Here is a 26,024-nt window from a genome sequence, read left to right as displayed (position 1 = left end):
TGGAATGAAAATTGAACTGAAAAAATTAATCCTTATTGGTTTATTTTGCCCATAAATGTGCCTCCCCCCCCGTTTTTGTGAAAGTTTTTTTCAATTTATGGATAGTTTTGCTTGCAAAATGCAGTCTATTTTACTGGAGTTGGTGTGGGAATGGTACCTTGAACATTTCTGAATATAAGAAAAATATAAAGGAACTGAAAAAAATGATTCTTACTGTTTTTTTAACATCAGAAATAAGGCCTCCCCCCCCCCCTGGCTGCTTGCAACAATTTTCACTTTTTATTTTTTTATGCTCCAAATCCGAAATATTCTTTAAAATCTTACGCATTCATTTACTCAATTTAACAATGCTGATCATCAAAAAAATATTTGTGGGGGTGGGGGAAAAATTTTTTTCTTGGCAAAAAAAAAGTCACATTTACTCTGTTCGGGTCATATAGACCCGGATCAAAATGATTTTTTTTAGGTACTTGAATTTGGTCTTTTTGAAAACTTTTTCCACTGGAAAACTAGTTTGAACATTTATGAACATAATGATATGAAAATTGAACTGGAAAAATTGAGACTTATATTTTTATTTTGATCAAAAAGCCCCTCCCCCCATCCTTTTTGAATTTCGTGTCAATTTATATTTTTTAAGGCTACAAATCCCTAAGGAATTTTCCCCCAAAAGGTTTGATATACTAAATTGAACAATCCTGAACATAAGAAAAATATAAATGAACTGAAAAAAATGACTCTTATTGGTTTATTGTTTTATACTCGAGTATAAGCCTACTCGAGTATAAGCCTATTTGAGTATAAGCATGGGGGCCCATTTATGAGCAAAATAAACCAATAAGGATCATTTTTTCAGTTTAATTTTCATATCATTATGTTCAGAAAGGTTCAAGCTACCAATCCCACACCAAAATAGAATAGTAAAATAGAATGCATTTTGCAGGCAAAATTATCAATAAACTCAAAAGTTTTGATATACTAAATTGAACAATCCTAAACATAAGAAAAATAGAAATGAACTGAAAAAAAATGATTCTTATTGGTTTATTTTTGAATATAAGACCATATCATTTTATACTCGAGTATAAGCCTACTCGAGTATAAGCCTATTTGAGTATAAGCATGGGGGCCCATTTATGAGCAAAATAAACCAATAAGGATTAATTTTCTCAGTTCAATTTTCATATCATTGTGTGCAGAAATGTTCAAGCTACCAATCCCACACCAACTTTAGTAAAATAGAATGGATTTTGCAAGCAAAACTATCCATAAATTGAAAAAACTTTCACAAAAACGGGGGGGGAGGCACATTTATGTGCAAAATAAACCAATAAGGATTAATTTTTTCAGTTCAATTTTCATTCCATTGTGTGCAGAAATGTTCAAACATGTTTCCAGGTGAAAAAAGCTTTCAAAAAGACCAAACATAAGCACTGCAAATGAAGAGTTTTCGGTCCGGGTCAGGGTGACCCGGGAACATAACATTAGGAACTTTTTTCGAACAGAACAGCAGGGTTAAATGAAGATAAGGGATAAATTCTACCAAATTAAATATAAAAGTTGAGGTATTTTAGTGAATCAGGGTGGTAGATACAATTAACACTGACAGCTTAACAAAAATGCTCTCTGGAACATTCTCCCTTCAGAGATTAGAAAAGCCCTGACCCTTTGGGCCTTTCGTAAGATCTTAAAGACCAAGAGATATAATGAGACCTGATAAGGGTCCCATTTTGTTAAGGGTTGTAATTTCTTGGAAGCTGTATTTATTTTCATTGTGTTATGCTTATAATTCAGTTTTAATTGATTTTATATTGTTCACCAGTAAGAGTCACTTGTTTGATATTGGTGGCCTTTTAAACTGAATAAATAAAATGCATACATGAGGATTTCTGTCTCAAACCATTATCAAGTAAATACATCTATAAATTGTTGTGTACCGTCTGATAGGCATTCCCTACCCATAGTGTTTCTTTTTCTTTCACTGAATTAAGATTCCTTAAGATATGTGACTTGATCTCTTATATTCTAGAAAGCTCTATGGACACACGCACAACCATGTCACTATTAATTCAGATAAGTTATTATATATTAATAAAGACTGAGGGACTCTAATGTACTTTACATAAAGCATAATGAGTGTTTATCTGAAGCAAAATAAGTCAACATATTTTGCACACTTACCTGAAGCCAATTTATTCCAATGTAGTGAATACTTCAATAATAAATCATAAATAACTGTAATACTTTGATAACTATGTTGTCCAAAGTAATTAATTCTTACAAAATGTTTGAGTGTAAAATACAGCAAAGTATGAGGAAATATAGTACATTAAATTGCATATTTAATGTGCTAAATACCAAGCTATAAAGATTGACATGTTTTTATGGCATTACTTCCTAGATTAGAATGACATGCCAAATTATACACCTCCCTAGAATTAGTCGACTATGGAACAATTGGCTATTTTGCCCAATACTGATCTAACTAAATATATTTCAGACTATTTTATTATCTAAATACTTACTTACTTTTTTAAACTCAATTGAGCAAATTTCCCACCCCAAGCCCTTCAAAATAATAAAATCAAAGCAATCAGTATCAATGTAGATGACTTTGAAAACAAAATACTTACATCGGGCTGACATTCAAGGAGCAATGATCCACCATCATTTCTGGGAGGAAATCCAACTTAAAAGCAGCCATCACTTCTCTGCTTACCACAAACCACTAATGCTAGATCACTGTCCTGTCGAACCAATTGAATACCACCACTTAAGTTCTGCAGGTCTTAACACACTGAGCCACATAGAAAAACATTCAAACCACAGGAACATAAGCTCAGGGAGACCAGCAACAGACACCACAAAAACAGGCTGGACTGGGGAAAGAAACATGAGGACCAGGATTAAAAAGGGGATGTGACCATATGAAGAGACTCAGCTCAGTATACAATGAAAATGCTGATGCACTGGACTTGTTTTGTGCAATTTCCCCTACTCAAGCAGTATTGAGCGCACTGTTAGATAAACAGTGTCAGATTCACAAAGATGTTTGTGTGCAACAGAGCAGAAGGAACTCTAATTTACTTCATAATTCTAATCACGCTCTCTATTCAAAAAATGATAGTAAATATTGCATTTAAATGGAACAATATTACAGGTCTCAGTAATACACTGAGTTTCTGGGGTATGTACTCATTACATTATGCTCCTGATATGAGCCAAGTTAATATTATGAAGTAGTGCAGGCTGATTTGATCTAGGCAAAAATAGTGTGTAACTAGTTTCATCCCCCCTGCTATCTCCCAGTAAGATTTATAAACCCAGAAATAAGGAATTATAAGGGAGATGAGTGGTTTAAAATATGAAAAATAACAGATATTATTTCTGCCTTGAATGTATAACTTATACATTGCATTGGCATCCTTCAGTCTTGAAAGACTATGGTATCATGCTCTGGATTGCCCATGCTGAACTTCTAGAGTCTGAGGAATAGGGCGGCACAGAAATCTAATTATTAACAATTAACAATATACATGTATTCCTCAACTTGCAAATGTTTAATGGCATCTCAAAGTTATGATGGCCTCGGAAAACGTGACTGACGGCCTGGCCTTGATGACTGTTGCACCACTCCCACAGTCATGTGATCAATTGATTTGCATTTATGATGACTGCCGAATCTTGCCATCATGTGATCACAATTTGCCTCTTTCCCAGCCAGTTTTAACAAGGAAAATCAACTGGGGAAGCCAGATTCCCTTGGGGATCATGAGGTTTTCTTTAACAACTGCAGTGACCACCCTAAAGGCCACGGTAAAAAATGGTCCTAAAATTGGGTCTAGTTACATGATGACTTGCTTTAAACTACACCACGTTAGAATGGAAATTCCGGACCAAATTGTAGGTGCGAGTCAAGGACTACCAGTAACTGCCATCTCCGCGAATTCATTGTTATTAAAGAAATTCAGAAACTATTCAAACATTCTTGAAAATATAAACAAATTACTGGTATGACTTTTCCTCCATAGAAATGGACAATACTAATATTGTGTTGAAATTATTACTTTGCATACTGAATGTTTTTCTCAAGATACAAGCTCTACTGGATTCAAATTCAGGGTTTAGTCGTGTAAAAACAATGCAGCTCTAAAAATGCTGTTGAATAAATCTCTGTAATCTAACTGTCAGCAAATATTTTTTGAGTATATAATTGTCCTTATTTATCACGTAGCAAGTAAGCTGTGGAGATACTAACTAAATAAAAACATGCCATAAAATGTTCTACATAAAAGGCTTCCTAGCAACAGGAACCATGGTTGCCTGTCTTATATCTACTTCCAACTCCCCTATGCCACCATGAGATAAAGAGATACACACACACGCACACACACACGCACACACACACACACACACACAATTATATCAAAGTACATGTCACGTACACCACCTATGACAGTCTAATTTTAAAACCCTGCAAAATTTCAGTTTTTAAAAATCACATTCATTAAAACATTCAAAGATATCTTTCTGTACTCCCCCACCCACCTACCAAGTGAACTGCCATACACATTTAATGCATTAGTCTCTACCTACTTTAAATATATTTGCTTATTTACAATTGCATTTTATCTTTACTGATTCTGGATAACACAATAGGTTATATTTGCTGATTCAGTATCAATTTTACTCCACAACATATTAGGGCAAAAATTATACTCACATTATTTTCTTCTTTTTTCCCCCTTGGTAAAATCAATAAATATCTGCATTTAACATGGCAAATACCAAGATGTTAAAACATTTTTTAATCTTGTGTATTAATTCTTATTAATGTATTAACTGCAATTTTCAAAAGTAGCTTGATTCTATCTCCCATGAATCTCACAAATAAAAGAGTGATTAAGTGTGAATCCAATAATCTGGAGAACTGGAGATAACACGTTTTCTCTATTTTTCTACATAGATGACAACATAGAGAATGCTTCTACAAAAGAGCATAAAAGAGAAAGCCATGCTTAATAATCTAAGAATTGTAGATAAAAAAATACATCCAAAATTTGGGCTAGGCTTATTCACAGTTGGCTTAGCTATGATTATATATAATACATTTTAAACTATCCATACATCCTATGTACACTCATAATTAATCCTGCCCATGAATAAGCAATCCCTCAAATTTTTAACCATGAAAATTTTGCCACCCATGGATAAACCAATTGTGAAAATTAAAATTCAACTTTTAAGAATGGTTTATGGTTTTTTTTGTTATTAAAATCAACAATTGGTTTATACACAGATGGGCTTATATAAACATATAAAATATATTAAATTCACAAGCAGAATATGACTATAACAGACTTTCCCTAGTGTTTCTATTATTCAGTGGCACACTGACCTTTAATGTTGTAGAAAATGCGATGGTGTACTGATAACTACTAGTAAAAATCTGCTCTCTTAAAGCCATGATCTAAGAATGCCTATTATTCTGCTTTAATAAATGCTGTAAATTAACCACTTGCTGCTGAAAAAATTGTTTTGGTTTGTTCTAAATTTCCTAAGGGTTTTTTGTCATTTTATGGTTGGGCACTGAAATAAACGATAAATTGGGCTATATTTAAATCCGAATTTTGGCATAATCTAAGTAAGAACTGAGATTTAGCAGAATACACATGCAAAGGTCCTTCATATAAACACTCTATTGTACAAGTGGTCCTCAACTTACAACATCAATGGAGATTGGAATTTCTGTTGCTAAGCAATGCATCTGCAAAGTACAATGACACTGCTGAATGACAGCAACCCCTATAATCCTTGTTCCTATCGTTACCTGAAACCCACATTCATTAGGGGAGGCAAATTCCTCCAGCCTCCCACAACCAAAGGGGATGAGTGGGTAAGACAGCAGGAAGTAGCAAATAGGCGTTGATTGCTTACCTGAACGCCTCTTCTCGTACGGTGAGCGGGTACAGCAGTCACATGGGTTGCTCATGTCCAATCCGGTGGAACTGAGCCTAGTATTAAAAAAGCTTGCCGGATCCGCCCCTTCCCCAGAATTCGCGAATCCATAGACTAGGCTCAGTTGTGAAGCTCTGTAGTGTTCAACTCTCATTGTTAGAGGAAGAAAGATATAGAAAGGTAAAGAAGACACATACAAGGGCGGGAAGTGACTGCTGTACCCGCTCACCGTACGAGAAGAGGCGTTCAGGTAAGCAATCAACGCCTATTCTCCGTACTGAAGGAGCGGGTCCAGCAGTCACATGGGACATACCCAATAGATGGTCCCTAGGGTGGGATTAGCTTGCTATCGTGTGAGATAACGGATTGGAGTACCCTTCTGCCGAAGGCAGCGTCCGCTGAAGCGTAAGAATCAATCTTGTAGTGCCTGATGAAGGAATTTGGCGAGGCCCAAGTGGCTGCTTTGCAGACCTCCTCCAACGGGGCTTGAGTCGCCCAAGCGGCCGAGGTGGCTGCGCTCCTGGTGGAATGCGCTGTGATGTTCCTTGGAACTGAGAGGGAGGCCGACTCATAGGCCTTAGATATAGTCCCTCTGATCCAACGGCCTATTACTGTTGAAGACACTTTGGCCCCCATGACTCTGGGATGATAGGCTACAAAAAGTGCTTCTGACCTCCGAAAGGGTCCTGTGCGTTGGATATAGATTCTCAGCGCTCTGGTGAGATCCAGGGTGTGCCATCTAATTGCCAAGGGATGGTCTCGTTGGAGGCAGAAGGAAGGTAGGACAATATCCTGAGATCTGTGGAACATGGAACTGACCTTGGGTAAGAAGGTGGGGTCCAGTCGCAAGACTACCTTGTCCTGATGGAATTGGCAAAGGTCCTGCCTGATTGAGAGGGCAGCCAGCTCCGAAATGCGTCGAGCAGAGGTAATAGCCACCAGGAATGCTACCTTAAAGGATAGGTACCTGAGGGACGCCGATTTTAGGGGTTCGTATGGTGCCTGCGTGAGGGAATGGAGAACCCGTGGCAAATCCCATGATGGGTACCTGTGGACCTTGGAAGGTCTGAGGTTGGCTATGCCCTTGAGGAATTCCTGAACTTCAGGGAAGGATCGGAGAGGCTGTCTGCGGGGACCTCCTAGGACAGATGAAATGGCTGCCAGATGACGCCGGAGGGTGCTGGTGGAAAGTCCTTTATGGAAGCCTTGCATAAGGAAGGAAATTATTCTGTGTATGGGGATGCACAGAGGGGAGAGACCTTCCTGTAGGCACCACTGGTGAAACTTGGACCACGTGTGGTCGTAGATTCGATTGGTCGAACCCCTTCTGGCCTTTAAAATGACCTCCACTGAGTCGGGGTCATGACCACGCAGCTCTAAATCTCTCCTGATAACAGCCAGGCGGTGAGGTGGAACCACTCCGGGTCTGGATGGAAGGAGGCCCCCTGCCGCAGCATATCCCCCGAAACGGGGAGTCGCCAAGGGTCCTGGACGGACAGCTGTTGGAGATCCGCGAACCAGGGCCGGCGGGGCCAGTGAGGGGCGATTAGGATTACTCGGGCCCTCTCGGTGAGGACCTTGTGAATCACGTCCGGGAGGATTGGAATTGGAGGAAATGCGTAGAGTAGGCCTGGAGGCCATGGACTCCGGAGGGCATTGATTGCTTCCGCTCCCGGGGATGGAAATCTGGAATAGAAGCGAGGGAGTTGGGCGTTCGCATTGGTCGCGAAGAGATCCAGAATTGGTAGGCCGAATCTGAGGGTGATTTGATGGAACAGGTCTTGATGGAGGTTCCACTCTCCTGGGTCTATTGTTGCCCGGGATAGCCAATCCGCCTGGACGTTGAGACTCCCCGAGATGTGATCGGCTAGGAGCGACTGGAGATGTTTTTCCGCCCAAAGGCCCAGCTTGAGGGCCTCCCTCATGAGAGCCTTGGATCTCGTGCCCCCCTGTCTGCAAATGTGGCTTTTCGTGGCAATGTTGTCGGTGAGAATGAGAACGTGCCGGTTGGGAATGCGAGGAGAGAAATGCTTCAGAGCCAGGGAAACGGCTCTTAACTCTAGCCAATTGATTGGCCTGGAAGCTTCCTCCGGGGACCACGTGCCCTGGGCTATCATCCCCTGGGCGTGGGCGCCCCATCCCGATAGACTGGCATCTGTGGTGATGACAAATTGATCCGGGCACCTGAACGGGGATCCTCTGTCCATGGCCGGAGACTTCCACCACTTGAAGGATCTGCGAACACTCAGTGGGATGACAATGCGTCGATTTGAGTTGCTGTGCCCTGATCTCTGAAAAGGTAACAGGAGCCACTGGAGTTCCCTAGCATGAAGGCGAGCCCAGGGAATGATGCCTATGCATGACACCATCTTACCCAAAAGGGAAGATAGAGTGACTATGGAAACTGAAGAATTAGATAAAATGTTAGAAATTAACTCCACTATACTGAGTTTTCTCTCGGGAGAGAGAAAAACCTGGGAGGATTCTGAATCAATAATGGATCCCAGGTGAGAAATGGATGTGGAGGGTTGGAGGTGGCTCTTATCAAAGTTGATGGAAAATCCATGGTCCTGAAGGACTGACATGGTGACAGAAAGGTCTGTTTTCACTTTCTCTAGGGAGTTCCCATGAATTAAAATATCATCAAGATAACATAAAATGTGGATGGGAAACGCCCTGATATAGGCCGCCAGGGACCCCAAGAGCTTTGTAAAGACCCGAGGGGCCGAGGAAAGGCCAAATGGCATCGCCCTATACTGGAAATGCCTGCCTTGAAAGGAAAAACGTAAAAATTTTCTGTGGCATTTGGCTATAGGAACGTGAAGGTAGGCCTCAGTGAGGTCTAAGGAGACCATGAAATCTCCCGAGTGAATGGCGGCCAAAATAGAAGACAAGGAGTGCATCTTAAACTTCCTATATTTGATGAATAAATTTAGTTTCTTTAAATCCAAAATAGCTCTCCAACCTCCGGAGGACTTTGGAACCATAAATAGGATGGAGAAAAAACCTAGGCCCTTCTGACCGGAAGGGACCGGTTGAATGGCTCTGATGGACAATAGATGAGAAATGGCCTCCTCCATACGGTTACAATCTGAGGATGACCTGGGAGAAGGGCAGGAAATAAAACGTTTAGGGGGAGGAGAAATAAATTCTAAAAGAAGGCCTGTTTGAACAGTGTCAATGACCCAAGGGTCCTTGGAGGTGAGACGCCAATTAGAGGCGAAATGAGCTAGGCGACCCCCTATGGGAATAGAGGTAGGATTACCATCTAGGTTTTTTTGAAGCCCTGTTAGAGGAAGCTCCCCTTTGGAAGCGAAACCCTCTACCCCTGGAGTTCCTACCTTGGGAACGAAAGCGGGGGGAATACTGACCTGGAGATCTCTGGTAGGAAGCCGCTTGATCTTGCTGGCGCCCTGGGCGACGAAAGGACTGCGTTTTGGTAGCCTTTTTTGTGGTTGGACCCAAAACTTTCTTCTTGTCCGTGGTTTCCGTGAGGAGTGGATCCAGAAGATCACCGAAGAGAAGGTCGCGCTTTAAGGGACCCTGGGATAACTGCCACTTTTGGCGAACTCCCGCTTGCCAAGGGCGAATCCATAGGAGTCTTCTTGCCGTAGTAGAAGCTGCAATAGACTTAGCAGAAAATCTAGTAGATTGCAAGGTGGCATCAGCCACGTACTGGGCAGCTGCAAAAACCTTGTTGAAGTCTTGTTGACCTCTCAAGTCATCGGGAGGAATATGCTGTTGAAGTTGGCGAAGCCACAGCAGCATGGCTCTGGAGAAAAAGGAAGCCGCTGCAGAGCTTTTAGTGGCCCAGGAATCAGCGGTGAATCCTCTTTTGAGCATTTGCTCAATGCGCTTGTCCTCTGGGCGGAGGACTTCCTCCGCCTCGCCTGGCACAGCCGCTGCCGAGTGAAGAATCTTGACAGGTTCATCCGGTTTGGGAAAGGATAGAAGCTCTTCATAGGAAGAGGAAAGTTTGTACAACTTTCTGTCCTTGGTGGAGGGATTAAGGCCAGAGGCTGGAAATTCCCACTGTTTGAGTAAAGCATCTTTAAACAACTTAGGCATAGGAATTACCTCGTTATCCTCCTGTTCCTCTGTGAAGTAAGGTAAATTCTCCTCCGGGGGATCAGTGGAAGTGGAGGCTTGTTTCTCCTGGGCCGCTAATCCCGTAGAAATTCTAGCTTTGAGGAGGAGAGATTTGAATAATTGAGAAGGAAAAATAGTAATAGGAGGAGGAACCTTTATTTGGGATTCCTCATCATCTGATAGGCCTTGAAAGGCATCCTCATCATCCTCTATATCCTCATATTCATCCTGGGAGGAATCTGAATCATCCTGAATAGGAGCTCTGACCGCTGGGGGAGAACCCAAGGGGCGGGAGGAGCGAGAAGGAGGAAGAGGTAAGGGAAGCTCATTGATGGTGGAGAGTTTGGCATCAATGGCTTTGGACAACACAGCAAAAATAGACTGGAACTCAGGAGGTAAACTGGAAATGTCAGCAGAAATGGCAGAAGAATCCCTAAAGGCCTGGGAGGATCCTGGCTGGGGGGAATCTTCAATAATATCTGGTTCCTCTGGACCTATGCCCCATAGGTTAGGTTGGGGTCTGTCTAGGTTTGGCTCATCCAGAGATAACACAGGGACCCCAGAAGGAGGCAGACTAGAAGCCTCTGGGGGGTCTTGACTACTGATTACTTGGGCCTGCACTTTCAAACGTTTTGCTGATTTGTCATGGATTTTTTGTAGGGCTAGGTCCCTTCTCTTCTCGGCCCTGGTGACCTTGGTCGAGGGGCGGGCCCCTGGAGAAGAGGAGGAAGAGGCCTGGGGGATACTAGTAATCTCATCGCCTGTAGGCCTGGCCTCTCTGGGACCTTTAGTTGTGCCTCTCTTGGGAAAAGTAGCCATAGTCTGACAATTAACAGAAGACAAGGCTGAGCCAATAACTGAATAATAAGGAGAAGAATTTCAAGGACTTCCCAAGAGGAATGGATCCTGCTTCGAGGCCTCGAAGCTGCTGAAACTTGAGGACAATCTGGGCAAACCCAGAGTTCGTGCCCCCAAACCCAGCGGGGCCAGCCTCCCTAAACTTTATAATTAAGTAAACCAAGGCACTCTGGTTGGAGGCTTAGCCGGTGGAGAATTTAGCCTGGGACCCCCAAGGCCCGCTCCGGGATCCACGCGGTGGACTGAGGCCTACACGGCTGGCAGGGGGCCAACGCGAGAGGCCTAGATTTAAAAAGGGCGCGAAGGCCTTCGCGCCGAAAAAGATCGCTGCGTAAAATTTCTTAAAGGGGAAGCGATCGACTAAGTCCAGGAGACTAGAAGGCGTCTCACTCCGCAGGAGGTATTTCTTAAGCCCTTAAATATTTTTGTATACAATAAATAATCAATAATTCAATAGGTAAATACTTGCACCAGGACCTCCAGGCCAAAGGATTAGAAGAATCCACAAGCGGCCGCAGGAATCGTAACCGGCAAAACCGCCGGGGGAAAACGAAACCGCAACTTCTCCCAAGGAAAAAAGCCTAGCCGCTTTTTTTCTTTTTTTCTTTTAAACGGCTGGCGCAATTAGTGCAAGTAAATAATTAAAGACAATAAATCTTACTACTTTTTGAAGGAAAAGATCGAAGGGAAGGTGTTAGAATGTTGAACGAGCTATCACAATACAACCGCAGGATATGCGAACTGAGCGAATTCTGGGGAAGGGGCGGATCCGGCAAGCTTTTTTAATACTAGGCTCAGTTCCACCGGATTGGACATGAGCAACCCATGTGACTGCTGGACCCGCTCCTTCAGTACGGAGAAGCAGAAAACTGCAAATGTCAAGCCCATGAGGAACAGGCTGATGCTGCGGGGTAGAAGAGGGAGTGGAGAGTGATTATGAGAAGTGCCATATAAGTTGAGGAGGGTGTGAAGGGAAGCAGGTAGTGTATGAGTTAGAGAGGGTATCACATGGCTTGGGGAGGGCGTACGATGATGCAATGTGAGTTAGGGAGGATGCATGGGGATACATGAATGACTTAAGTAGATTGAGTGCAGAGCGGATGGGGAGGGTGCTTAAGTAGGGAGACAAACTCCAGTGGCTTGTGACCATCCCTGCCAATTTCCCCCTTGACTTTCCAGGGAAGTTGGCAGGGTTACAAAATTGCAATCACATGATTGTGGGATATTTGTAAACCAGTTGTAAGTGCAAATGGTAATCACATGGCCATTAGGGTGCTGGGACAGCTGGAATTCTAAGGACTAGTTGTAACCCATCATTCATTCACTGTTGTCTTAACCTGGAATAGCCACTGTTGTCTTAACCTGGAATACCCACTGTTCATAGGTCAAAGATCACCTACACAGAGATGCAACTGTTTGGATCTATAGAAATAAAAGTGTAATACATTTTTTAAAAAGCTGTGCCTGTTTTGGGATTCACACAGTAACCCACATAATCCCACAAAAATAATTGTTTCATCCTCTACTAAAACATTTTCATTAAAACTGCTTTGCATTTTCTCTTTTCATGTTTGACCTTTTAAATTACATACTTTACAACTATCTTTTTCACTATACAGTGGTACCTCTACTTACGAACTTAATTCATTCTGTGACCAGGTTCTTAAGTAGAAAGGTTTGTAAGAAGAAGCAATTTTTCCCATAGGAATCAATGTAAAAGCAAATATTGCGTGTAATTAGGGAACCCACAGGGAGGGTGGAGGCCCTGTTTCCTTCCAGGAGATTCCTAGAGAGGCCCCATGGAGGCTTTTCTCTCATTCTATCCATCGACCTCCGCAGTTAGTTTCATTTCAGCTCACGCGAGCTGTAATTGATGATTCTAATCTCATCACTTCCTGCCTTTTCCAGGTACAGTTTCGGAGGCTCGGGTTTGTAAGTGGAAAATGGTTCTTGAGAAGAGGCAAAAAAATCTTGAACACCTGGTTCTTATCTAGAAAAGTTTGTAAGTAGAGGCGTTCTTAGGTAGAGATACCATTGTATGCTTATTTATCTTTGATTCTTATTTTCCAATAGTCATTTTTCTTCACCTCTTCTATCTCATTTTTCCACGAAGCATCTTTTCTTTCATAATTCTTATTTGCATAAGTCTACGTATGCAAATGTAGATTTCCACAATTAGTGAAGTAGCTCTACAGAAGTATATATTTGCCTCACTTTGTTCCAAGCAGCTTTTAATACATTCTCTTTCCTAAAGTCCATTTTCATTCAATCAATTGATCAATCAATATCTTCTAATTCTATTTTTTTTAAAGAACTTGAATATTCTCATCTAATAGTCATTCTGCACTAGATGCTATGAACTAATAGATTTCTTAAATTTGGAACCTCTCAATACCTGTCTATCCTTTAACAATTCTCTAAATTGTTCATCATAAAAAGATCACACTATGTTCATTTCTTTCCTTGTGTGTGCTTTTTACTTAGTCTACATATTCAAAATGGAGATTTTAAAAATAAAAATCTAATGTCCATCAAAAAATTTTAGTTTGTATTCAATTCTGGCTCTCTAAATTGCAGGATCACTTTTTTGTACTTAATTTGTTTCTATCTTCCTTCTTATTATATAATATCTTTCAACTCAAGTTGATGTTCATACATCATGCATACATGAATTTCAGAATAAAACATTATTGCAAATTTGTTGATTGGGCAAAGTTGGTAAATTTTGCACTATTCCCACTTCTCTCCCAGAGCCGGGGTGGCGCAGCAGGTAGAGTGCTGTACTGCAGGCCACTGAAGCTGACTGTAGATCTGTAGGTCAGCGGTTCAAATCTCACCACCGGCTCAAGGTTGACTCAGCCTTCCATCCTTCCGAGGTGGGTAAAATGAGGACCTGGATTGTGGGGGCAATATGCTGGCTCTGTTAAAAAGTGCAATTGCTACCTTGTTGTAAGCCACCCTGAGTCTAAGGAGAAGGGCGGCATAAAAATTGAATAAAATAAATAAATAAATAAATAAATAAATATGGGGGGGGGGGGCCCGCTTTACTGGAAAGACTTCTACCGGTATATGCATTGCAGTCCAAATAGAGACCACTAAAACCTATGCCCAGAACTGTGTATGCATGTTATGTTCTAGGCTGGCATAACCTGAAAGTGGCACTGGCTTTAACTAGGTTTAATTTTCTTTTTTTGATCTTAAGCCTTTAATGTTTTTGTAATTCTTATGCCTTTTCACAGATTCATACAATGTTGCCTATCTTGAAAAAGGATAGGAAAAATGAATAGGTAGTCCTTGACTTACAACAGTTCGTTTAGTGACCGTTTGAAGTTACAACGGCACTGAAAAAAGTGACTTAAGACTGTTTTTCACACTTACAACTGACTCATATTTATGCCGATTGTAATGTCTTGTAAACACTCTTTGCAACCTTCTGATAAGTCAATGGGGCAGAGGTGGGCTGCTAAGGTGGAATGGTGACGTGTGCTTGCCCCTGTGGCTCTGAGTGTTAGCGGAGTCCAGCGCAATTCTGTTACTGCAGCTGTGCAGGTAGCAGAATTGAATGCATGGAAACAAAAAACAGCACCAAAACACGGGTACATCTGCATCTCCGCACGCAATTCTGCTACCTGCACACCTTAGCAGCTCACCTCTGTAATGGGGGAAGCCAGATTCACTTAACAACCATGTTACTAACACCTGCAATAATTCACTTAACAACTACGGCAAGAAAGGTCATAAAATGGGGCAACGTTCACTTAACAAATGTCTCATTTAGCAACAAAAATTTTGGGGTTGTGGTTGTAAGTTGAGGACAACCTGAATGTCTGAGGGAAGGGAGGGTGGCATGATTTTTACCAAAATTGAGCTCTGTTTCTTCCATTATCATTTACATTCCCATAATAATATGCAACCTATAAATTCCTATTTTCAATCAGACCCACAATCTAACTGATATCAATCACGTTGTGACATTTTAGTCTTCTCATTCATAATTAAATACATCTTTCCCTTCCCTATATGTATTTATCAACTCTGCTCCATGAAAATTAGAATATTTTAATACTGTATTTATTACAACTTTCCAATTGTTTTTTGTTTCACACGCCAGACTTTAGTAATCCATGACCTTTTCCATTTAGTTTGCTTACATTCCATGTCTCAATCTTCCATATGTGTGTCTACTACCAGACAGGCCAGCAGTTCTTCCACGCCAATAATTATGGTCAATCAAGACTTTTAATTAATATATTTTACTGAGATAAAGAACATGTAACCTTCTAAATTATTTGCTGTATTCGTAATACTTTCAGCACTCTTTGAAAATATTAAACACCATTTTTTAATATTTTGACCAGCATGCCATATATAGTACTCTGCATTGGGAGCCAATATTGTTGCCCATATGCTACCAAAAACTTGTATAGGACATACAAGTAAGTTTTATAAAAGATATAGAACTCTTTTAAACTGAAGGATTCAGCCTCTCATACTCAGAATTTAGCTGTTGTGACTGTATCTTGCTTGCTAGATACAACATATTAAGCCCTTTACCCCATAAGTGACACATGGCTCTTAATTATGTGCAGAGTCAGATTACCTGAGCCCCTCCCTCTGCTATAAATACAAACGGTTGATCCTTTTGCAACAAAGAACTCACCAGAAGTCTGTGGACTGTGGCTGGAAAAGAGCAAGGTTTTCCATCTCTTCATCAATCTCTGAGTAACAGTTTGTATTTGCAAGAAGCTGGAAAAGTCTAGGAAACTGAGGTAGAAACACATTTGCTTCAGAAACCTGCTATTTCTATAGTAAATAGCAAAAATCTCAAGCCAGGCATTTGTGTCTGTATATGAATTTATTTATTTATTTGCCTGGTGCTAGATGTCACAATTTCATATAGGGTATGGAGGTTTATTTGACCTTTTATCTATATATCAGGCAGTCTGCTGAAGATACATGCTCTTATTTGGAAATTCTTGTGATCCATAACAATAATATGTAACTCTGCTAGCCTTTTTCTGGAAACCTTGGGTGTAGAGACACATTTTTAACAGAACACCTTTTTTTTTTAGATTTTTCCTATTTTAAATAATTTGCCAATTTATAAACAACTTGATCTGGACAGTTCTGCAATTTATTTCAACAATGAATGTTTATATCCTATTACACAGTTAAAACAGATTTTTTTAAATTTACATTTTACTTTTAAAAGTTTTGATTTTGTCTATGCTTTGTAAAAATTGCTTAGCTAACAAAGTCAATATGAAAGAGTGAATCCTATTCCTGTGCCTCTAAGCTTCAGAGTCAAGAGGAGGCACCACTGAAATTATTTCAATTTTTGCATTATTACTTTTTAAATTGCCATAATAATATAAAAGGCACAAAAGACCTACCTGTCACAGAAAATAGATTTAGGAGGTAGATAGGTGGTGGTAACAGGGACTACTGAACTGCTGTCCCAAAAGTAATAAAATAACAAGGGTACAAAGACACAAAGGGCTTCCAGAAAAAGTGGTGAAAGGTTTTTTTTGGCTTAGGTGCCAAAAAAGTGTGCGAGCGCATGAGTGCAATAGTGTGCGCACCCACATTCAAAATGCAATTTCCTCCCCCTGCCATGCCCACAACCTCCCTGCTGCCCCCCACACATGCGTACGATCTCCCTGTGCTTCCCCCCCACTGCACATGAGTACACACCTCACTGAAGCATTCAGATTTCCGGTTGGCCCATATTTTACCTTCCTCCCTGGGCTTCAGGAAGCCTAGGGAGAGTGAAAACAGCTGAAATGGCTGAAACTTCAGCAGATCAGCCCGCGCATGCACTCTGGAGTTGACATACAGCAATGCCTCACATACTGTCAGATAGAGCTCCACATGCCACCTGTGGCACACATGCCATAGGTTCGCCATCAGTGCCCTAGCCAGTTTCCCTGCAGATTTCACCCTCTGCCACAATATCTGAAAAGGTTTAAATTTACAATCTTCAGGAAAAGTTAAGGCTTTCAAATAGAAAGGGTTGTCACTCAATGATAAAGTACTTATTTTGACAGTCGAAAGTCCCAAATTTAATATTGGGCATAAAAGAAAGCCTGAAAGAAGGAAGTGTCTGCCAATCAATGTATGTATGTATGTATGTATGTATGTATGTATGTATGTATGTATGTATGTATGTATGCATTCGACTTCTATGCCGTCCAATCCCGAAGGACTCAGGGTGGCTTACAACATAATATAAAACAGTACAAAAAGATACAGCAATAAAAAGAAGTTGAATATAAACTCCAAAAAACTAACCACGATAAAACTCATTTATATAAAAGCCAGTCAAATCTTATGCATGCACACCATTCATAAAATAAAAATTTGGCCATGAAAGTTGGACAATTCATGCCCCCCAGGCCTGCCGGCAAAACCAGATCTTTGTGGCCTTGCAGAAGGCCAATAGGGTGGGAGAAGTTCGGATATCGAGGGGTAGTTGGTTCCATAGAGCTGGGGCAGCCACAGTCTGGCCCTGAGCTATATATGGCTTTATAGGTAATAACCAACACCTTGAATTGTGCCCAGAGACTAATAGGAAGCCAGTGCAGCTCGCGGAGCACAGGTGTTATATGGGTATACCGAGGCATACCCATGACAGCTCTCGCAGCTGCATTCTGGACTATTTGTAGTCTCCGAAAACTTTTCAAGGGTAGCCTCATGTAGAGCACATTGTAATAATCGAGACGAGAGGTGATGAGGGCCTAAGTGACTGTGTGCAGAGCCTCCTGATCTAAATAGGGCAGCAACTGGTGAACCAGGGGAAACCAGGGCAAAGGTCTCCCCGGCCACAGCTGAAAGGTGATGGTCAAGACCAAGTTGCGAACCCTATCTGAGGGGGACAGTGTTTCCCCTCCCAGAACAATGGACGGACAGATCGAACGGTCCTTAGGAGGAAATGCCCACAGCCACTTGGTCTTGTCTGGGTGGAGCTTGAGCCTGTTGGCCCCTATCCAGATCCTTACAGCTTCCAGGCACCGGCACATCATATCCATCACTTCACTGTACTGGCAATAAAAAAAGGTTAGATAGACCAATAACCTATCCCACGTTAAGCAGCATGCAATTTTAAGTTAAAAGTGGGGTGGGAGAAAATTTTAAGTTAGATTCAGTCTACAATAGCAACGTTGCTTGTTCAACTATTTATATACTGACTTGTCTCCAAGAGTTCACAACAGTATATATTTTACTCCCTCTGCCCATTTTCTCTCCACAATAAAATCCTACAGGCAAATCGGCTGAGAGAGACTGATTCACTAAAAGCTGCCCATGAAGCAAGCCTAGCTGAGGGGTAAACCTAAATCTCGTGCCCCAATTTTAATTCTTATTCTCTGATCATTGAGACACATCTTCAGAACTACAGTACATACAACCTTTTGCCCCCGGCCTTCCAGTAACCTGTCTCCTAAACTTGTGTGTTTAATATAGGACAAAATGAAGCAAATTAAGCCATATGGGTGGTCTTTCGTCGCCAAGGATAAAGATGCTTCCTCTTAACAATTTTAAGAGCATGGGGAACATGCCAATACAATTCTATGTTTTTGCCTTAGAAACATTAATCAATTGGTGAACATTTTTCAACAATAGTAGATATTATATTTAGGCTCCACCAAAATATTAAGCCTTGTAATTGAGAGGAGGGCAAAAGATCAGAGTAAGTGAAAACTGATACTAACTGAACAAGCACCTTAACTTCATACTTATAAAGATGTGATCGGAATTAATTATAATTGCTACTGAGATTCTAGGGCAGAAATAGGCAATGTATCTTTGACATTCCCCTTGGTATCAGTAAAGCTCCCTACCCTACGTGACTTTAATCTCTTGGCTGGCTGAGACTGCTGAAGGCCCTGGGCTTCTACTTCAGTCTCAGTACCACCGTCACTGAGGAATGCCATTGAACAGAGTGGCCACAAGGGCAGAGATGCGGGGGGAGAGATAGGTGGATGGGGAGACTTGAATTTATTTCTTAGATTTATATGCCAACCCTCTCCAGAGACTCGGAGCGGCTCACAACAACTCGGAGAGGCTCACAACAGTTTTAATTGGGGCTGCCAAACACCCAAATTTTGATTATGTGTTCATGAGACGGAGTTGAAAACTGAGGAACGTTATCAGGGAGGAGTGTCCTCAGAATGTCAACTCAGTCAATACAGTAAACCCATCCTGGATTTTCCCAAAACCCAACTGAGAAAATGACTGCCTCTTCTAAATGCGTATGTGCTAATGAACGCAGAGGAAAGCTATTCTCAAAGTGGAACAAAACTTGGCTGTTTTAACTAGCACTGTTCTAGAATTCTGGGTTTGCTGAATGCTGTGATATGGCTACTGTTTTATGATTCATTATTGATTTTCTTCTCTTTCAAAATATTTCTATTTGTTGTTTGTTGAGTGGGGTAGGATAATGAAGCTCTAGAATGCCTTGTAATGCAAATCCATGCAGTGTAAACTGATAAGTTACACTGCATTTTGAAAATGTTGAGAATTAAATTCTAGCCTGGTGTGCTTAGTGAAAGAAATATTCAGTTTACATAACCAATAAATACAGATATCAAATATAGGTGTAGGACAGCAGAATGAAAGTATTAAGCTCACACACATTCCAAATTCAATTCAAGGGAGGTAGGCTCCTGACATTCAGACAGGATATATAAGGCTCCATCTGCCATCTCAGTGCATATACACATGGAATAAGATGACTGACAAATTCCAGGAAACTGCCTTCACTTGTCCATGATAGCAATATGACAAGAATTAACAAAGCACTAGACAGATTAATGATGGTGCCATGGGGATTTTATCTTTCAGAACAAAATTTTTTTTGCAAGGAGCCAGGTATTAAGAAAAATGTAGCACATATTAATAAGAAAGTTATTTAGTAATATATTTATGAAAAGTACTCAGGTACAGCATCGATGTTAATCTGAGAAAAATATTTAACAAGTAAAATAAAAATCAAAGGAATGGGGGTACAGTGGTACCTCTACTTAAGAATGCCTCTACTTAAGAACTTTTCTAGATAAGAACCGGGTGTTCAAGATTTCCCCCCCTCTACTTAAGAACCATTTTCTACTTAAGAATTCAAGCCCGGAAATTTTCCAGGAAATTTGATAGCGGCCCGGAGGCCCGGCCAGTTTCCTGCCATTCCCCCTTTAATCCCAGCCATCTGGACTGCCAGAGGAGCCTTTTGGTGGCGCTTAAGGAGGCTTTGGCAGTCCAGAGCGAACAAAGCATTTTCCTCTCGCTGGGTGCTTGGATAGAGAATAAACCTCTGCCAGTGCCTCGCGCCGGGTGTATTGGAGGCGCATGCTCCTCCTCGCCGCCTCAGAGTCCCTCCTTTTTTTTTTAAGCCTTAAAGTTTTGGAGTTTTTTGATTCCCCTCAACTCACCTTCCTCCTTCAGCAGCGACTCTCCTCCTCCTCTTCTTCCTCCTCCTCCTCCCACCCAAATTCCGAGCTTTTATTTCTTTCCTAATGGGTTTGAATGCATTATTTGCTTTTACATTGATTCCTATGGGAAAAATTGCTTCTACAGTACTTAAAAACTTTTCTACTTAAGAACCTGGTCACAGAACAAATTAAGTTCTTAAGTAGAGGCACCACTGTATCTGTTATGCTTCTGCCTCAAAAAGCTGCCTAGTATTTTCTATAATATTTTATTCCTTCTTTGCTTTCCAAGGGGCCGTTTCTATTTTGAAAAAAATAGAAACAAATGACCATGAAAACAAATGTAACAGAAGTGCAAAGAATGTCATGTAGTAATTTGTTAAATAAGTCCAGAATGTGTGTTTTAATGGAGATGTTTAAACTAGAAATTGATAACTGACCATCATAGAAATCCTCATTACAGGCAATGTTGGCTACACTGGAGAGCTGAAATTCAGGAGGATTTAAAGCAGTAGTGGCAAGCCTAGGACATGGCTCTCAATCATGACATGCCACAATGTTTTGAGTAGCATGCCAGTATTTAACAATACCTAATAACTATTCTTGAAAGCATGACCTGTTCTCATGTAATTTTCAGAGGCTGCAGAGACCACACGATAATGGGATATCACATGGCCTCCAAACCCTCTGAAAACTGTCAGAATAGAGTGTGCTTTTATGCAGTTTCAGAGGTTGCAGAAAAGTATTCTCTGAAACTCCAAGAACTAAAGACACCAATCACTACTGTCATCTAGATACTTAAGAAAATAAAAGAAACTTTACATTAGTCTAATTCTTAACCCAAAAACTCAGTTCCAATTATGTAACATTTGTGGCAGTTCAAAAATATATATATAAAGGACAAGTGCATATGGAAAGGACAAGATTTCACAGTCTTTAATGTCTGTCACGGACATTATGCACTCTGGGGTATCAATTTTACACAGGACAAAGATATTTTTGTAAACCTACCAATCAGGTTTCATTCCAAGCATACATATTGGATTACCCCCAACTTTGCATTGAGAACTACACATGATAGCAAGCAACCAAGTCTCAGGCTGCAAAAGCAAACCTTTCAGCAATCTGGGTTAAATTGAATTTGAAAAGCCTATTTGCAATACAAATGTTACTAGCACCTATTTTTGATAAGTGCTTATATATTTAATATAGCAAAAAATAAACAAAATATTTCTACTTTTTAAAAAACTGCTTTGTTTATTCTATGAATTACTTTAGACTATGAATTTTGAAAGACCCATTAGGGCCTCTGTTGGCTTTAAAATAACCCCTCATAAATAATTGACATTTGCATTTAGACTTGGGATAAGCAAAAGGTTTACCTGTATTTGGCATTATATGAATAAAAAAAATAAACACAAGAATTTTAAACCTCTAGAAACATGTTTTTAGAAGGCATTTTATCTCTCTGCTTTCTTAACTCTGTAACATACTATATAATAACAATAACATTGCAAATTGTAAACTGAAAATACCACCTAATATATGGCATGTAAACAGACCCATCACTTGGATTCTAAATTATGCATTTAAGCAAAGTGTCTACTTTTATATTACAAGACAATAACAACAGTCTGTTAATGCAAATGCTATTGTTATGCCATTCTCAATTATGATTTTAGTTGGCATTTTTTTGCATAACTACGTCCATACACTGCAATAAACTATAAAGCATTTTTGGGGGTTTCTGCTGTATGAATGTAACCAGTGTCATTTCTCAACATGCTGTTACTAAGTTATGGTGGCATTCGAGTCTTAGCTGGCAGCCATTTGGTATGATTTGGAACTAGATTAAGAAAACTAATAAGCAGACATATGTCCCCAAACATACATCTTTTTGGCTAAAATCAGGAAGAAGCTTCTATGGCTTGCCCAGTTTCCCACAGTTTTTTGCCATTTGCAAAAATCAATTAGGTATTTATGTTGTTAAAATTTGGTTTAATCTCATCCGGTCATGTTGCTTGCCCTTCCAGGGTTTTTAGTGTTAGTTAGATTGATTTTTTTAATATAATATGATGGGTGCCTTTTAGATGCTCTTGTCCATCAAAGTTATAACCAGTAGAATTAATAGTATAATTACCCTGAACATTTTAACACATTTGAGATAGACATGTTAAATACTACATGTTTGATCATAAGTTCTAACATATGCCATTTATTATTTGTAACTAGATACTGAACTTGAAATATTTGCTTAGCCTGTGCCACTAGGTCATCTAGATGGTCAGGAATACAAGAGCTTGGCTGCATTCCACTTCTACACTGCATTAAAGCCACAACATTTTCTTTGGGTGCTGGCTTAGCATATAAAAGAACTCAGCTACTCTTTATGGCTCAGTATTACATAAAATTAACTTGGCCATTATAATTGCTTAATAAACCAAAGTTAAGTACAGCATGCTGTGATGTGTGAATCCAGCTACTTCTTTTTACTAGAAAGTGTTCTCAAACCACTTTAAGACACAATTAAATCAGGTTCTAATCTAATCTTCTCTGAGATACTAGAGAAAGAAAAAAATATTAATTAATCCCTTCTGAAGACTTTGGTGCTCAATGTACAAGACAATCAACAAGCAATGATAAACATGAATCTTCAAATCAATTCTTGTGGTATTAAAAACAAAAGCTTAGGAGTTGCATTGTTAAAAATGTATCAAAGCTTAGTCATTAGAGCAGCTCAACCATGTTTATCATGGCAGATTTTACCTACAGCAAACTTTAGAGGTTTTTCCATGTTTCCCATTTCATCATGATTCTGGAATTAGTTTTTGCTTTCCATTTGCAAAAACTGAATTATTATCTTTAAAGAGGGGGGTGGGGTGGTTTCAGAGTTAAGAATCTAAAACTATCGTTTGGGAATCTGACCTTTCTGACAAACTATAATTAAAATAAAAGCTTTGAAGCTACACTAGCAAATAACTGAAGAAATGAGTACTAGAATCTTTCTGATTTGGTTAAGAAGCAAGCAACCCCTGAAGCATGTGATACACCCCCAGGCCTCTTTTTTTGTCACCTATGCCTATCTGAAGTTGGTATTTATGGACAATAAACTAAACTGGTCAGCAAATTGCTAATATATATGACATGTCTTCTACTAAAATTTTGCAAAACAAAAACACTTTAAACACAAGAGTTAGGTAAAGCTGCTTTTTAAAAAAATGAATATAAGATAAAAGTACTGTACTAAAAACCTAAACTATCCACAATCTGGTGATATAGGTTCAATGTTTGTTTTGAGTAGCTTTACTACCCATGTCTCTCTCTGATGAAGACTGGGTTCAGTCAGAGGAGCTGTGGCAGAAAAGTTCAATGGATTCAGTCTCTAAAAGAAAGAAGGCGGAGTCAATCCCATACTTTGGATTCTCACGCCAGCACTCCATCCAAAATGTACTGTAGTTCCCTCTCTCTAGTTGGCTAAATACATCACGGCAATGTATCATTTGTGTAATAGGAGATAATATCCTGATTCACACATATTAATAAGCCATGAATTATAGCCCAAACTGGATTCACACATTGACTTAAATTATAATAGTTGGTTGAATTTGTGGCATGAATCAACAATTGTTCAGAAAACTTAAGTTGTGATTTAACATACTTTGTTAATCAATGTTTTTTCAAATCATTCACAATATTTGTACAAGATGGAACAACTACAAAGAGAACAAATAACAAAATGTAAGGGCTCTGCATATAGTAACAAACCTATATTTTTCATCAACAAATCTTCACATAAATACTTGGAGGAAAAACATAAGGCTTGAGGCCCTCTATAAAAGAATTATAGAAGAGAAAACTGTATCAACCTATTTGGGCCTTCTATAGAAATAGTTGCATCCTCTTTAGGAAAGCTGTTGTCTTGAATTAGATTAAAAAGCAATTAATATATTGTTTAAAAAACTCAATTAGGGATTTTCTTTTGATTTAACTCTAAAGGCCAACATGGTTCACAGTTGAGCCAAAATAATTTGAAAGACTACTTTTTCTCAGATGAGTCTGTTTATATATTGTCCAGGGACTGTGCCTAATACATTTATTTGGCCAACCATCTCACCAATGTAATTGACAGGAAGCAACAATAAACAGCTCTCCAAAGTACCATTCACTAATAATTTGGGCTCAATCATTTTCCTGGACCTTATGCCTAGGAAAACAAGTTTATAAGGTTTTCCAAAAAGTAACCAGAGTCTGGGCTAATCAAACCCTGGGCAATGTGGTGTTCCAGAGAGCAGACACAGCTATGGAAAAGGCATGTTTCTGAATAACACTAGATAGACCTGAGGCAATTAGGTATGCCCCTCTTCCCAAAACTAATGGATTGCTAGAAATTATGGGATAACAGAGTCCTTCAAATACCCTGGGCTCATGCCATTTAGGGCTTTGTATGTAATAGTCAGCACCTTCCATTGCGCCTGGAAGCAAACTAGAAGCCAGTTCACGTATTACTTTATAAGGCAAAGGGCCCAGAGTTTTCTAGAATCTGACAGCCCTTAAATTTCATTTAGTAGACAAATGCAGCAATTTTTTCTCCTCTTTTAGTCCAGATCTCCGGAGCTACCTACTACTTACTACTTCTGGACTACTCCCACCCTACTGGCCTTCCAGAAAGCTGGCAGGCCTGGGGCCACTGATCTGATGGGGTACCATCCAGATCCAGCCACAAATGTATGGTTTGTTTGTTTTAACTGTGGGATTTAGATTGGGGTTATTTTAGAAGTTTTAATATTATTTATATGTTTTAATTTTTGCTGTGAGCTGCCTAGAGTCCCTAGGGAGATGGGCGACATACAAATAAAATAAAATAAATAGGGGCATGCATAAGCCTACCACTGTGCCTACCATCCCTTGTCCTATTGTCCCATAAAAGTGTTACTTTTTACTTATGCTTATACAAACAACTACTATCCTATACATGTCTGACAGATAGATAAATAAATAAATAATAAATAAAAATAAAATAAAAAGGGGGTCCCTTTAGCCCTTCCCGTCTGGTCATCTGTCTCAGATGAAATGACTGTTCTCTTCCCTGTTCTGACCACTTGAAACAGCTTGTTATGCAACCCCGACTACTTCGACCAAGCCAAACCTTACCAGGTGGTTTCCATGATATCAATCCACGCGAAGTTTCAACGGGAGCCGGGAAATCGTCATTTCCACCGTGTGTGTACCACGTGCCTAAACCTCCAAGGGATCCCCTCCTCCTCCTCCTCTTGACCCATCCGGGTTCATATGCAGCAAAAGGCCAGGAATGTATCTCCCCCTCCCCCATCACACTTTCGGGGTCATTTTACCCAAGCCAGGTGCCGAAGGGATCGCTTACCACAGCCGCGGGGCAGGGCGAATAAATGGCGCTTTTTTTTTTTTTTTGGCTAGAGGGAAGGGAAGAGCTTCCTCCTAACGGGAAGAAGAAGCAGTAGCAAACCGTGCCTTTGCGTCGAGCCTTCCAGCGCCCGCCGCCGCCAAAGGAGGACGAGCCCCGCCCCCTGGCCCTGGGATGGCGACGACGCAAACTTGCAATGCCCCGAATCTGCGACCCGTTTTCCCCACCCTAGAGACAGCCCCCCCCCCCCACTCCTCACCCCATGGAGCGCCTTGAGTTTTGTCACAGTCACAGGCTGGGAAGGCAGCCTCCCCCACCAT

At 40.4% G+C, this 26,024-nt stretch overlaps 1 protein-coding gene across 41 annotated transcripts in view; it reads right to left on the bottom strand.

Annotated features, from left to right (window-relative positions):
* CELF1 (CUGBP Elav-like family member 1) overlaps positions 1-26,024 on the bottom strand; it is a 59,668-nt gene that overhangs the window by 32,536 nt on the left and 1,108 nt on the right. For 8 of the 41 annotated variants that reach the window (XM_070759441.1, XM_070759517.1, XM_070759450.1 and 5 more), the window contains exons 2-4: positions 15,566-15,669; positions 4,724-4,766; positions 2,634-2,747 (exon numbers count right to left, since the gene is read on the bottom strand). The exons of 7 other annotated variants lie outside the window; for them this stretch is intronic. In XM_070759441.1, coding sequence (XP_070615542.1) covers positions 2,634-2,704 — 71 coding nt within the window. In that variant the 5' untranslated portion in view covers positions 2,705-2,747; positions 4,724-4,766; positions 15,566-15,669. Of the gene's footprint in view, positions 1-2,633; positions 2,880-4,723; positions 4,767-15,565; positions 15,670-26,024 lie in introns of those variants that run through there. 26 more of the 41 variants (XM_070759636.1, XM_070759594.1, XM_070759652.1 and 23 more) reach the window with 9 other exon arrangements.

Source organism: Erythrolamprus reginae, chromosome 1 (assembly GCF_031021105.1).
Source record: "Erythrolamprus reginae isolate rEryReg1 chromosome 1, rEryReg1.hap1, whole genome shotgun sequence".
Classification (NCBI taxonomy): domain Eukaryota; kingdom Metazoa; phylum Chordata; class Lepidosauria; order Squamata; family Dipsadidae; genus Erythrolamprus; species Erythrolamprus reginae.
This window is presented reverse-complemented; position numbering and strand designations above follow the sequence as displayed.